The 13,812-nt window shown below is 39.2% G+C and overlaps 1 protein-coding gene across 1 annotated transcript; it reads right to left on the bottom strand.

Moving 5' to 3' along the window:
- Window positions 1-636: 636 nt before the first annotated feature.
- On the bottom strand, window positions 637-13,432 carry LOC124170281. The gene is made up of 2 exons (XM_046548994.1): window positions 12,723-13,432; window positions 637-3,198 (listed from the first exon to the last, which is right to left on the bottom strand). The coding sequence occupies exons 1-2, from the start codon at window positions 13,268-13,270 to the stop codon at window positions 2,292-2,294; spliced, it is 1,455 nt and encodes a 484-aa protein (XP_046404950.1). The 5' UTR covers window positions 13,271-13,432; the 3' UTR covers window positions 637-2,291.
- Between the last annotated feature and the right edge of the window lie 380 nt (window positions 13,433-13,812).

The following is a 13,812-nucleotide window of genomic DNA, read 5'->3' as shown; positions in this document are numbered from 1 at the left end:
AACCCACCCACTCTTCTAGCCAATCACAGAAGAGCGACAGGAGAAAGTGTAAAAGAGCCCGCAGTCTCTCTCCGAACTCAGTTGAGTGCACATCGCTCTCCAGCTGGCAGTGTTGCCAAGCCGAATCTTTGGAGATCGCCGAGCGCTCGTTCTGCTGCCCCCGAAAGTACTGTTACTCCCAAGGCTGGCTACACCGGTCGACCGGATGGACGGGAGCGGAGGGGAAAAGGGAAGGGGATGGAGGGGAACGGAGAGGTGGAAGGGGCAGCGCTTCCCATTGGCTACTTTCTATTTTCCACCCAGCCGCCTTCAGTTCGGGAAAATGGTATAATACTTCAAAACCACTGCTCGACGTCGTAAACTACACTGTCAGGCACCACGCAAAATAGGTAGTCGCGTCTCGCACAAGTTGCCCGGGTTGCAACTGCTGCAGGACGTGTATCTGTGATCGCAGAGCGCGAGCGCGCACTGCGATGCTTCGAAAACAGGAACACGGTGCTCCCGTGAATGCAGCCTAGCACGCGATCGCTTCCGTTTTACGAAGGGGATTCTAAAGGGAATAATAATCCCGGTTTATCCTCGTATTAACGCAGTAATTCTGATGATTTTGCGTCCTATTTTAATTTTTTTAAGAAGTCAAAAAATGGTAAAACGTTTTTCCTGCAGTCGGTGTGCAAAACATTTAGAAACGCTCCCACAGTCGAAGGGTTAAACGCACAGCTTTGTACGTCACAGTCACGCACGAGGGGACAAAGTTATTTATGTATACCCAGGACGGAATTCGGCACGAAAAAAAATCACTTAGATTAGTCGAGATTCGATACTGGATATACCAACTACTGGTCAGATATGCTACCAGTTACATAACCAAGCCACCTCCTTCAAAATCGTATCTCATGCTGGGTTAACGGGATTTTTTCATGCAAAACTCAAAATTCAGTCTGAAGGTGATAGTAGGGGGTTTGACAAAAAGATTGGCTGCAGACTTGTTATTCTTTTAAATTGCGAAAAGGTCTTTAAGAAATTCTAAGGCCGAGGGGAGTTATAGATAATAATTCACACATGCATCTAAGCAAATTTTTTGCGATTTTTTTTTCTGCACCTCAAACGTGGATTTTGAATGTTATTCCAATGTAAAGTAAAGATGTTTTTGCAAGAACTGTTTTTAACAAAAGAAGCTTTGTTTTTTTCCAATCAATTGATCTTTTGGTTTAAAGTTGAGCTTTTCATTTTGATAAAAAAGTCGATGGCTCAAAAAATTGATTTCTACCAACATTCTTCCATCACTAATCAGTACATCATAAAGCGATAGTCTCGACGAAATATCTGTCTCCACGTCAGAAGCACCTGACCTGTCTAACTACAACACATCATGCTGAAACACTAGCAAAACTGTCATCTTACAATGAACTGACGTGGAGGTCATCCAGGACATCACGCCATCAAAATGAGTACCATTCAAAACCAATCCCTTTATGAGATGGAAAGTAAACTCAACTCGTAAAATAAAGTCCAGCATCTACTTTTTATTAAGAAGTGAAAGGATAATTTCCAAAAAAAAGGTAAAAATGGTCACTTTAAACCTGAATAGTGCATCGAAAATGCAAGCGAACAAGATGTCAATACCAATACCGTCTCTTACCCCAGCAATACAGATAAGAACACATGAAAGATTCTTGATTGGCACGCCAATTTATAGTTTTCAAGTCTTCGGCAATGTGTTCTCCATTAAACAAAATTCATTATACTTTTCATACAAATAAATTATGCCATCATTGTAGTTCTAGATGTTTCCAGTCCATGTTGCTGCGATGAAGCTTCACCTGCCGGAGTAACAAAATGATCTGCAAAGTCTCGTCGAGAACACTTCATCTCCCCGGCAACAATGCAAGACCTCGATATTGTGTGCTCTTCGAGAAAGCGAATTCATCAAGACCATTTTTTGATCAAATGAAACAGTGGAGATTGCACAGTGATCTTCGAAACCTCAAGAAGAATGGTTTTCGAAGACCAAAGCTTCATTCAGTGTCCCTTGTTAAAAAAACAGCAACACATGCTTTTCTAGGAAATAAATCATGCATTCACGGTCATTCATGATTTCATCAGGACCATTTTAATTAAGACCATCAAGTAAATTCATCATCCAGACCATTTTTCGGTCGAACGAAATAGTAGAGAATGTACACTGATCTTCGGAATCTCAAGAAGAATGTTTTTCGAAGACCAAAGCTTCATTGGAGATAGTGTCCCTCGTTAAATAAACTGCAAAAAATGCTTTTCTAAGAAACGAATCACGGTTGTTCATGTTTCTCCACTCCGTGAGTCTGCCACGACACTTCACCAGCCGGACTGACAAAATAATCTGCAAACTCCTCCCTACGACTCTTGCTATCTTCGGCGATAACTTCAACTTCCGACCTGAAGAGCGCGTAGTCTTCGAGCGAGCAAGCGAACGAGTCGTCCATGTTGAGGCCGTCCCTCTCTCCGAGGAAATTGTGCAGGATGCAGATGGTCTTCACGATCGACATACCAAACTCGGGGGCAACCGTCAGACCGACCCTCAGCAGCTTGAACTTGTGGCACAGGATGGCAAGCGCGCAATCGATGCTGCTGTATGCTCTCGCGAGGCGGTTATTGAAGATGGAGCACTTTACTTTGAGATCCTTGCCGGCATACGGCTGCAGTATGTTCTCGTGCGGGGGGAAGTCCTCGCGGCCGATGAAAACGAACGGGAGGGCTCTCTCGGAATTGGGCGGAGGGCACGGTAGCGGTATGGCTAGGCTCTTCGCCAAAAGGGACGAGCCGAAAGAGGACTTTTCGATGGAGAACTCCCCGCCCTCGTCCCCGCTGAACAGTCCGACTTCCACGGCCGTGAACTTGTAATTGGCATCCGCCACGCCCATCACCACCACCGAGTTGCAGTTCTTGAACTTCTTCGAGGCGACGATCACCGCCTGACTGCTCACGATCTTCACCTGTCTCCCGTCGACGGCACCGAGGCAGTTGGGGAAGCTGGTCTTGTGGTAGAATTCCTCCGAGATGCGTGTCCAGTCCTCCGTCGTCGGCTCGGGCATTTCCTTCGGCTGCAGAGCCTTCAAGATGGCAGCGCACGTCTCGCGAACGATCCCGGAGATGGTGCTGCGTCCGATCATGAAGTCCTTCCCGAGGAACGAGAAGTTGATGCCGTGAATCAGATACCTGAAAAGCGAAAGGAAATCTGTCAATTAACCCTCTTGGTACCATCCTTCTTGCTGGGGATACTGGCTAGAAATGTGGAGGGTATTTTAATTAAATGTAGCAACTACAAAAAAAAAAATACAGCTATTTTATTACATATCAATATGCGGTTTTTTTTAATGACGAGGTAAACTGGTTAATATTGACAGTATACAGTGTGTCCCAAAAAGAATGACCCGAATTTAGCTTTTCATAATATTGAAACAAATGTCACTGGGCAAGCAAGGATGTGATCGGCATTGTTTTAGAGTTTTAGAAAAATCCACTGAATGTCACCACGAGCACTGATGTACAGCGTGCACCCCTTAGACCATTAGACTAACAATTAGGTCTAACAATAAGGTGCAGCCAGTCTCGCTGAAGATGACGTACAGGACCGTGAGAACAGGCTTTACACTCTTGGCCTCCTAGATCCCCTGACATAACACCATGCGATTTTTTTTTCCTTTTGGGAAATGTTAAACAGCGTGTTTACGTTCCTCCATTACCTCATGACATTGATGAACAAAAAACATGAATATCAGCTGCTGTAGCTTCAGTGACAGAAGACACCTTACACTCAGTTTGGGATGAATTCAGCTATCGGCTAGATGTCGTCCGCGCAGCCAATGGAGGACATATTGAACATTTAAGATGGTTTTTTTTATAAACTTTTGTCTTTTGTGAGTAATTTAGTATACAATGTGTTGATGTCAAGCCCTTTATCCTAATAAATAATCTTATTTAAAATCGGGTCATTCTTTTTGGGACACACTGTATTTTTACATTTACTGAAACAAATTATAGCAATGTACATAATAAGTTATAGCTAATTTAATAATGGACCACGTAAGAGCGGATACATATATTAGCCTGCCACACCTTTTGCTCGAGCGGCAAAAGCTGATATATCGGCCCACCAAATCGGACTGAAAGGATTAAATGTATATCAGTCTTTGCATCTCAGCTGAAAAGTGGCACAAACCGATGTACATATCAGCTTAGTGAAAATGTTATGTTGCTCAATTGATAATAATGAAGCAACAAAAACTTGTGAATAAAAAAAATCAACATAAATTGCACAGCTAGCAATTAATAATGATAATGGTCCACAAATCAGAACAAAAGGCAAATATATTTGATGGAGAAGTACCACCGATTCACAGTGTAGAGTCCACGTAAGAAAGAAAAACCAGAAATGTCAACATATGGCCACTGAAGAAAAATTGGAAATTGAAAGAAGTATGTAGTATGTTTCTCTGCAGAGGGAGTGTTATCAAAATGATTCAAGAAAGAAGTTGAAGAGCTGGGATTACAAAAACACCTGACTGACCTCGGGCGAAAAGCTGTTTAACTACAGACTGTAAGGAGATTCCTGGTCTGGGAATATAAATAATGTAATAGAATATAAAGTAGATAGAATACAACTTCTGAAAGAGTTCCGAAATCGGCAGAATGGAGAGAGGCAACCTGCCTGGAAGCCCGAATAGCCTTCTTTGACTATTATAAATAAAAACTTTTGGGCTACGTCGCCGCGTCAATTCTTAGGTGGCCCCAACGTTTCCTGATCTATGCTGGTCGCTTTCTCAAGGGATTATATCTCTGAGAAGCCATTGAAATATCTAAAGAAGAAAAGAACAATTTCAACAGGGACACCGGCATTAACATTAGCCGTACTTGGCAACCCGTAGTGAGAAAAAACAAGCAGCAACCCAGTCCTCCGACTTCCCGCTCCCCTCCCCCCACCACCTGACACAGATACAGTAAAACCTCTACGCAGTGAACCTCTTTATATCGTAAAACCTCCACTTATCATACCAAGGAGAAACACCCGATACGGCCTAACTACCTCCGCAAATTGTACTAAGACAACTAGAGACCATTAATGCAGCCGCGATTACGTACATACATGGAATGGCATTTTCAGCAATAAATGTTTCACCCTTATTTTTTTTCTTATACACCTTTGAATATGCTGTAATTTTCACGTTAATCATTAGTTATGGCCATTTTGTTCCATATGAGAGCATGCCTAACAGTAAATAAGAAAAAAGGTGTCCAACTATCCAAATCATTTTAAGTGACTGTTGAATTAAAAGAGATCACATCGTTTTCTCTTGAGTCATGGTAAAAATCGTGCAATAGCGCTCGCTTTCTGTAATTATTAAATAGTAAGTACATGTTCACTAATGCATGCATGTTTGTTTAAACACCTAAGTATTATGATTTAAAAGGCAGTAGTGCCTTTCATTTCCAAAGGATATGAAAAAATGGTGCCCATCACTAAAACCTCTCTATAGTGAACCTCCATACATCAAATTGCCCAAATTATTGGTCACCTCCATTACGACATAAAGAGGCTTTACTGTACCTATATAAAAGAATTTAAATTCCCAACTCTTCAGAGTCCCTTGAGAAAGCGACCAGCATCGGTTGTGAAACGTTGAATCACCTTAAAAATTGACGTGGCGACATAGCCCAAAAGTTTTTATTCAACATGACAAGCACCCACGAAAGTTTTAAAGAAGAATTACTTCTTTGACTATATTCGCCGGGAAAGCATCAGTTGTAAATAGGGAACTTTTAAAATACATCAACATTATTTTTTTAACAACGAAGAAAGCAAAAAGCCATGAAATTTATTTTTACAGGTGGTGGGTCATACCTTAAGGAATATTCGTGAAAAAAATTAGCTTGATTAACATACTGCCTTTGGTCAAAGTATGATGTTTTAAGGAACCATGTTCTTGACGTAAAATTTTCTAAAACCTTATGAAACATACTATGAGTTTAGAGAATTTTCAATACCTCTGAGGACATTTTCCAATTAATATTTGGAATCCTCATGCCTTTTATCATGTGTAACTGCAGTTTTATGCAAGCTTCAAATTGTAGTGAAAAAATTAGGAAAGATGGCTAACTAAGAAATATTTTAAAATGGTTTCATTCCTACATGAAAGAATGGAAATTGTCAAGTTTTATCCAAATCCGAGTCAGTAGGTGTAATGTCTGGGACGATCCAGGATTTTTGCTGGGGGGGGGTCTGACAGGAAAAAGACCATCTCAATCTTGAGATTAAAACCTACATACAAAAATTACTGTACAAAGTATATTCTTCATTTTAACATCAAAGTTATTAATACGTAATCAAATGATTCAGGCTCCGTATTACACAAAACAAAACAGACGCAATTATAACCGTATTAAAAATTTTGTCTAATTTTTAAGCATCTGGGGGGAGGGGGAACATGGCGCCTCCTAAATCCGCCCATGCCTGGATGCAATGGCGTAACTATCGGGGGGGGATAAGGGGATAGATACCGACCCCAAAACCTCGGAGAAATTAAAAAATTATTTAAAACTATCATCTAGTTTTGTCATGTAATAACAGCATCTGCTTCAACCTTATACTGCTTTTTCTTTTTAAATTTTTATTCTTCTTTAAATTTTTAAGTTGAATCCATTTCACATAATTAGATTAATATTACTACTATAATAGTGTAGGGATTAATAAAGTATCCCTCAGAAAGCCGTAAAACTCACCATTTTGAGCCATTTATCTTTAAAATTCCGCTATTTATTAATCTCGCACCTACCGCTTATCCTGGTGGGTATTCCATACCCCCACGCACATCGGTATTAGTCGCACCTAAACCCCCCCCACTCAAACCTTAATCCCTTTACTGCCAGCACATTTCGAGTGGGATGTACGAAGACTCCCAAGGCTATTTTCCAGAATTTGCAACATTTCAGATTTTAAAAATTTTCAACTACTTAATTTTATTTAAAACATCTAGATTTTATTCCCAATTCTTCAGATATATTTTTATCTTATAACCATACATAGATTATGAGGGTTTACTTAAATTACAGCTGTTGAAAAGGCCACAATCACGAAAAAAGAGTGAAATAATTCGGGCCGATAAATTGGCCCCTGGCAGTTTTCACTCAACCAGCGAGGGCCGATATATATCAGCCCGGTGGCAGTAAAAAGGTTAAGTCCTAGCTGCACCCCTGTCTGCCATTACGGATTATTTTCTCGGTACCCCGACTGGTTTGATATGTACCCTCAAGGGGTACGCTTACCACTGATTGGAGACAACTGCCCTACACCGTTAATCAAACCACGGACCTTTCTTGGCTTTCCAGACCACTGGGCAGACCACGACGCAATCCAGGATACTTAATTCATACATAGTGATGCGTGAAAATCGTATAAGTATGCGATATTGATACGATACGCATGGATAAATGTGACGTAGACACGGTGACAGGAATTTTTTTATATTTGAACAGCAAATTTGCCTTTTCAATGGCGAAATTCTAATATATTTAGAGCCGAGTGCACCCCTCGCTACGCCACTGGAAGTTGTGTATTACTTAGGTTTGAAATTTTAAATAATAGCTTCAGTGAATGCTTCGTTCTAATCGTCTAGCCCTTCGTTAGGAAAGAATAATTCGAAGCAAAGGTTAGCTAGCGACATAAATGTCAGTTTAGGGCTTATTCTCAAAAAGCAGTCAAGTAAAAAAAATGTAAAACGTCCTAAATGAACAAATCTGAAGAAGATGGAACAGATTACAAAAAAGGAGGAGGTGGCAGGCTGGAAAAATTTAATACTCTCCGAGTCTCGAACCCTAGTCTTTCATAACAGAAGCGCGGCACGCTACCACTCGGCCAAATCGGCATTAAACAATTACTGAAATTTTTTAAATTAAATTCAACGTGACCATATTTTTAAATTTTTAAATGCTTTTTTCTCTCAAACCCGGGCGTATATGGACAAAACCCTTCAACAGTATTCCTATCTAAGTGTCTGCTTTCAAATAAAAATGGTTTCATCTTCTTTCTTGACATCAGTTGGGCAAAGTCTCCTTGTGAGCCTGAGTCAATGTATTTCATTTTACACTAGACTCCGTTTAATGGGTCCACCAGTTACTTGGGGCGGCCGCTTAATTGGGGTAGATCTTGAAGGAGAGAACCAAATAGAGGAATATTCCAGAGTATTCTCCGCTTAATTGGGACAGCATGCCGCTTTATTGGGCCATGAGTCGGCGACACAGACTCTATACTCGCGACGAAATTAAATATTTTTGTTTTCAGAATACTATTTTTTGATATTTTCCTCCTTTGATTTACTCTTATTTTTCACAAATGTTCCTATTTTTGCCCTATTTTGAAAGCTCTCGTTCTTATACTATCCGCAAGAGGATAGGACTTTTCTTTAATAGGACTTACAATTAGTAAAAGACATTCATTCAGCGTCGCCCAAGTCTGTGAAAAATAATTTTAGCTAAATTGTTATAATTCTTAAAACTGATAATAAATTAACTAAACTCGCTGATTTATTAATCAAATTAATAGTTAAATAAACTTATGTTGCATTATGAACATTCTTTAGTTTTCTTTCCATCATTTCAACGTTTGTTTATGCCCATATACAGGATAGTTCTCCTAATTGGGGCAGCCGCTTATTTGGGGCAAAGTGCACAAGTCCCGATATGTCCCAATCAACCGGAATCTACTGTAATAACTTTGATATTAAAATGAAGAGAATAATTTGTACAGTAATTTTTGTGTGTAATTTTTACTCTCAAGATTGAGACGGTCTTTTTCCTGTCAGACCATTGTTCCTCCCATTCCACCCCCCAGAGAAAATCCTGGATTTTTCCATTGGGTCAGTCCATGTGAGTTCATCCAGGCAGTAGCATAATAGGGTAGTTTCCTTCATCAAAAAAGAAAACGAAAAGCATTGATTGCCATTCGTTACCCACCATTAGTGTATTCATAAGACAAAAATTATTTGGTTTTTGAAATACCGGTTTTGACGAATGGCAAGGGTCAAATTTTAACCTCATTTGAAAAGGACCAGATTGGCGCCCATGCGATTCCACTCCACGTGACGTCACAGAGAGTTAGTTTCTATACGAGAAGATAGGAGTTATACATCGTCTGAGGTTACCAATGCATGCATGAGGCGTAGAGCTCAGGGAAACATGTCTTAAATATTACTTATTAAAACTGGCTAAGGTCGGAAAGTTTTCTTCATTTGATAAGGTATTAATAATCCTTATTTAAGCCAAGCGCTACCAGCCAGCAGGGTACTCAGCTACCCGCTAGCAGCCTGCGTCGTATCAGCGCTAAGCCTCGCCTCAAGGTCACCTCACAGGGGGGCAGCGGGAACCAGAAATAAGTCTCACGGAGAGATTTCCCGGCATTCATACTTACGTGTACTCCAGGTGTAATAATCTCTCGATTTAGGCAATAAAAAAATAATAGGAAACCACCCTATTGGGAATAAGATCTGGGGGGGGGGGGGATGGAATGGCTTGGGTTGGTGACCCCCCAACCCCCAGGCAACGGTCTGGAAAATTTTGATAAATGACATGCCTTGAAATGCATACATTTTACATCGTTTTTGCACTAAAGATTTAAATTCAACCCTTTTACTATAATTATTATATATTACTTTTACTATTATTACAAGGCCCGAATTATTTCACTTTTTTTCGTTATTGTGGCCTTTTCAACAGCTGTAATTTATTCAAATCCCCATAATCTATGTATGGTTATAAGATATAATTATATCTTAAGAATTGGGAGTAAAATCTGGACGTATTGAATAAAATTAAGCAGCTGAAAATTTTTTAAATCTGAAATGTTGCAAATTCCGGAAAATAGCCTTGGCAGTCTTCGTACATCCCTCTCGAAATGTGCTGGCAGTAAAGGGATTAAGGTTTGGGTGGGGGGGGTTTAGGTGTAATTAATACCGAGGTGTTTGGGGGTATGGAATACCTACCAGGATAAGAGGTAGGTGAGAGATTAATAAATAGCGGAATTTTAAGATAAATGGTTGAAAATGGTGAGTTTTACGGCTTTCTGAGGGATAATTTCTTAATCCTCACATTATTCTATAAGTAATATCAATCCAATTAAGTAAAATGGGTTACACTTAAACATTTCTCTGAGCTCTGGGGGGGAGGTAGTCGCGTAGCCAGGGGGAGGTGCAGGGGGTCTGGACCCCCACCCCTCCCGAAATATAAAAACGCAATTATTTTCCTTCATAAAAGAAAACAAAATATTGAATAATCATGAATTTACAATATATTTCTTTAACAAATTAAGTTTTTTCGATTATGAAAAGTGTTAAAATTAGTTTAAAATCCATTACTTAGTACCCTGTTTTTAAAACATTTACCCCCCTGGTTTTGGATCTCCCCCCGCCGAACGAAATTCCTGGCTACGCCACTGGGGGGAGGGGTTTATCCCCCAAAACACCCCCCCTCGCTGCACCACTGGTTGCGGACATCATGTTCCCTCTATTTATACAATTATGCATTTATAACCGAAAGTGTCACCTACCCGTAGTGAAATTATGTAATAAAATGTGCACTTTACATCTTTGGGGGTACAATATTAGTACAGTAAAACCTCTTCAAATCATAAACCTCCATACATACTTCATACCACCCCTGCGGTCGTGTTAGATTTACATGTAAATTTATAGGCAAACGTCTTTGTAGTGAACCTCTTTTTATCGTAAAACCTCCACTTATCATACCAAGGAGACACCCCCGAGACACGTTAACTACCTCCGCAAATCGTACCGAGACAACTAGAGACCATTAATGCAGCTGTGATTACGTACATGGAATGACATTTTCAGCGATAAATGTTTCACCCATATTTTTCTTATGTACATTTAATATGCTGTCATTTTCACGTTAACCATTAGTTATGGCCATTTTGTTCCATATGTTCCACCACCTGACACAGATACAGTAAAACCTCTACGCAGTGAACCTCTTTATATCGTAAAACCTCCACTTATCATACCAAGGAGAAACACCCGATACGGCCTAACTACCTCCGCAAATTGTACTAAGACAACTAGAGACCATTAATGCAGCCGCGATTACGTACATACATGGAATGGCATTTTCAGCAATAAATGTTTCACCCTTATTTTTTTTCTTATACACCTTTGAATATGCTGTAATTTTCATGTTAATCATTAGTTGTGGCCATTTTGTTCAATATGAGAGCATACCTGATAGTAAATACGATAGAAGGTATCCAACTATCCTAATCATTTTAAGTGACTGTTCAAATGAGAAAGATCACATCATTTTCTCTCGAATCATGGTAAAATCACGTGATAGCGTTCGCTTTCTGTTATTATTAAATAATAAATATATGCTCACTGAGGCATGCATGTTCGTTTAAACACATACATAAATATAATGGTTTAAAAGACAGCAGAACATTCATTTCCAAATGGTATGAAAAAATGGTGCATATCACTGAAACCTCTCTATAGTGAACCTCCATACATTAAATTGCCCAAATTTTGGTCCCCTCCATAACGATGTAAAGAACTTTTACTGTAATATACATAGAGAGGGGTATGGGAGGAAAAGAAGCTAGGGAACCTCTGGTATAGGGGAATTTTTCTCATGGCAATACACACAGAGCAAGCTCAAAATATTACTCATAGTATGCTGGATTGTCCTATTTCAAATGGCATTAGGATAAAAAACAGTAAATATATAACAATTTTAAGCTATACATAAAACACCATGAAGATAGTTACGACATCAAGTGAAAAATACGCTGGTGATATCTTTTCAATATTTTTCCTAGTTAAACCAAGCGTAAAGAAAAACAAACATTAGCACATAATTATTATCAATTTCTCTGTGTTAAGGTCATAATTACAACAGCTGAGAAAAAAATTACTTAAATCACTCGATGGAATTCATTAGTTAATACTTAAACAATTACCTGTTATCAGCCAGTCAAAGTTTCTGAATTTCTATTGAATTTTTGCAACTCAGATAAAGTCAGCCTTTGTGGTTACTTTCCAATTATTTCTGTTTTAAATTATTAACTACCGTAAAACGGCCTGACTTTGCCCCAAATATTTTGACTCCTCAGTTTATTTTTTGTTTATATTGCTTGAAATATTTTTTTAAATTTTTTATTTCTTTCAGGTTAGATTGTTGATATTTTACAGTTACTGAAAATCACCTTTTTATATCAGGTTAGAAAGTATCAACTTTAAGACTAGGCTCCTGGCTTTCTTTTATATTTAGAGGGCATTTTACTACCTACACCAATCTGAAGCTGAATTTTAATATGCATCTATTTCTAAAATCACATGTGGTAATGATTGCCTACGTGACATAGAAATATAGATACCTATTTGAAATTATGGAGAATGGCTGGCCTTGATGCATCTCTCAGCATTATGTATAATGGCTATTTAAAATACGAATTGACATAAAGAGTACATAAATAAATAATTATCAATAGCAGTTCATAAAATGAAACGAAAAAATTTGGAAAACTTCAAGCACTCACATTGAGCATTCGAAACCTTTGAGAATATAAAAACGGATTATTTTAAATAAACTAAATAACATGCGAAAGAATCTGATCATTTCCAAATTCTTTTGGTTATTTTGTGCACGTTAAAGTAAATATACTCCAACCTGAAAAATCTCACCTTAGAGTGACCGATAGCCTTTCCTCAGCTGTAATTGCCATTCTAGCCACCGTATCTTTCTTCGTAATTGCAATCTTTACGGACGAAAGCAACTCGTCAAACGTCGATATTGACATTCCATAGAAATCGAAGAACTTCTCTGGGTGCTGGCGAAGATCTTCGTACATGGCCTGGAAGATACCAGACTCACTTCTCATGGCTAACGAGGGATGTTCCCAGAAACGCCTTTTGGCCCTTTTCTTCTTGACGCGCTCATCTGTGGAAGTAACACACGCTACGCCGATGCCTGCAGTGGAATGATGTCCACCTCGCCCGCCCCTTCTCCTGCGAACATTTACTTTTCCGCCTCTGGCCGTCGCTATGTTGTTCTTGCGTTTAACAGCGGCCACAAATATAATTTCCGGAGAATCTGAGTCTCTTTCCTCCGCCTTGAATTCATTCACAACACAAGCACCGGCTTCCGAAATGCTTACGCCAGCACATTCCTCGACAACTACTGCCGATCCACCCAGACTACGTGCCGGGTACTCAGCAGTTCCTTCTTCCATTTTTAACCATTACAATACCAAGACTAATCCAGGATGGCGAGCAATGACGAAAACTTGACAAGTTTTTTAGATTCAAACGCAGAATTCAGTTCTCGACGGAATGCTGAGTGGAATCAATCGTGAAAAACGTATACTTGTTTTTGGCTTGTTTGTTTAACAAACTTTTTTTCGATTTTCATATGTTGTTTTATTTCCACACTGTATCCGCTGTTGTCGGTTGGCAGCACTCGCGCGCCTTGAAGCAGTCATGCCGCTAAATTTAAAACTAAAATGTTCCAGTACAGTCGGCAAGTAGCTCACACGAAGAACTTTTTATCCTTTCTTTAGAACGGAAGTGATATATTTCTTTCTGAATCCAAGTTAACTTTTCTCACACTGAAAATTAAGATCAGCCTTTTTGCATCAAAGAGTAAATGTGTAGTACGTGCTCTAGCAAATTAGTTCGAAATGTTTCGCGAGTGTATAAATTAAAATAAATTTATTCATCATTCTCTCACAAAATGAAGTTTTAAAAAATCATTCAAAATACCATATGGAGAATA

This window comes from Ischnura elegans, chromosome 13 (genome assembly GCF_921293095.1).
Source record: "Ischnura elegans chromosome 13, ioIscEleg1.1, whole genome shotgun sequence".
In the NCBI taxonomy this organism is placed as follows: Eukaryota; Metazoa; Arthropoda; class Insecta; order Odonata; family Coenagrionidae; genus Ischnura; species Ischnura elegans.
The sequence above is the reverse complement of the archived record's forward strand: the minus strand, read 5'-3'. Positions and strand labels throughout refer to the sequence as shown.

What these genes read in the sequence shown, in the direction of transcription:
- LOC124170281 (XM_046548994.1), bottom strand. Translation starts at nt 13,270, where the DNA reads ATGGAAGAAGGAACTGCTGAGTACCCGGCACGTAGTCTGGGTGGATCG. An exon ending in AGGCTATCGGTCACTCTAAG is followed by an intron (nt 3,199 to 12,722) that starts GTGAGATTTTTC and finishes TTCGCTTTTCAG; the next exon opens with GTATCTGATTCACGGCATCA.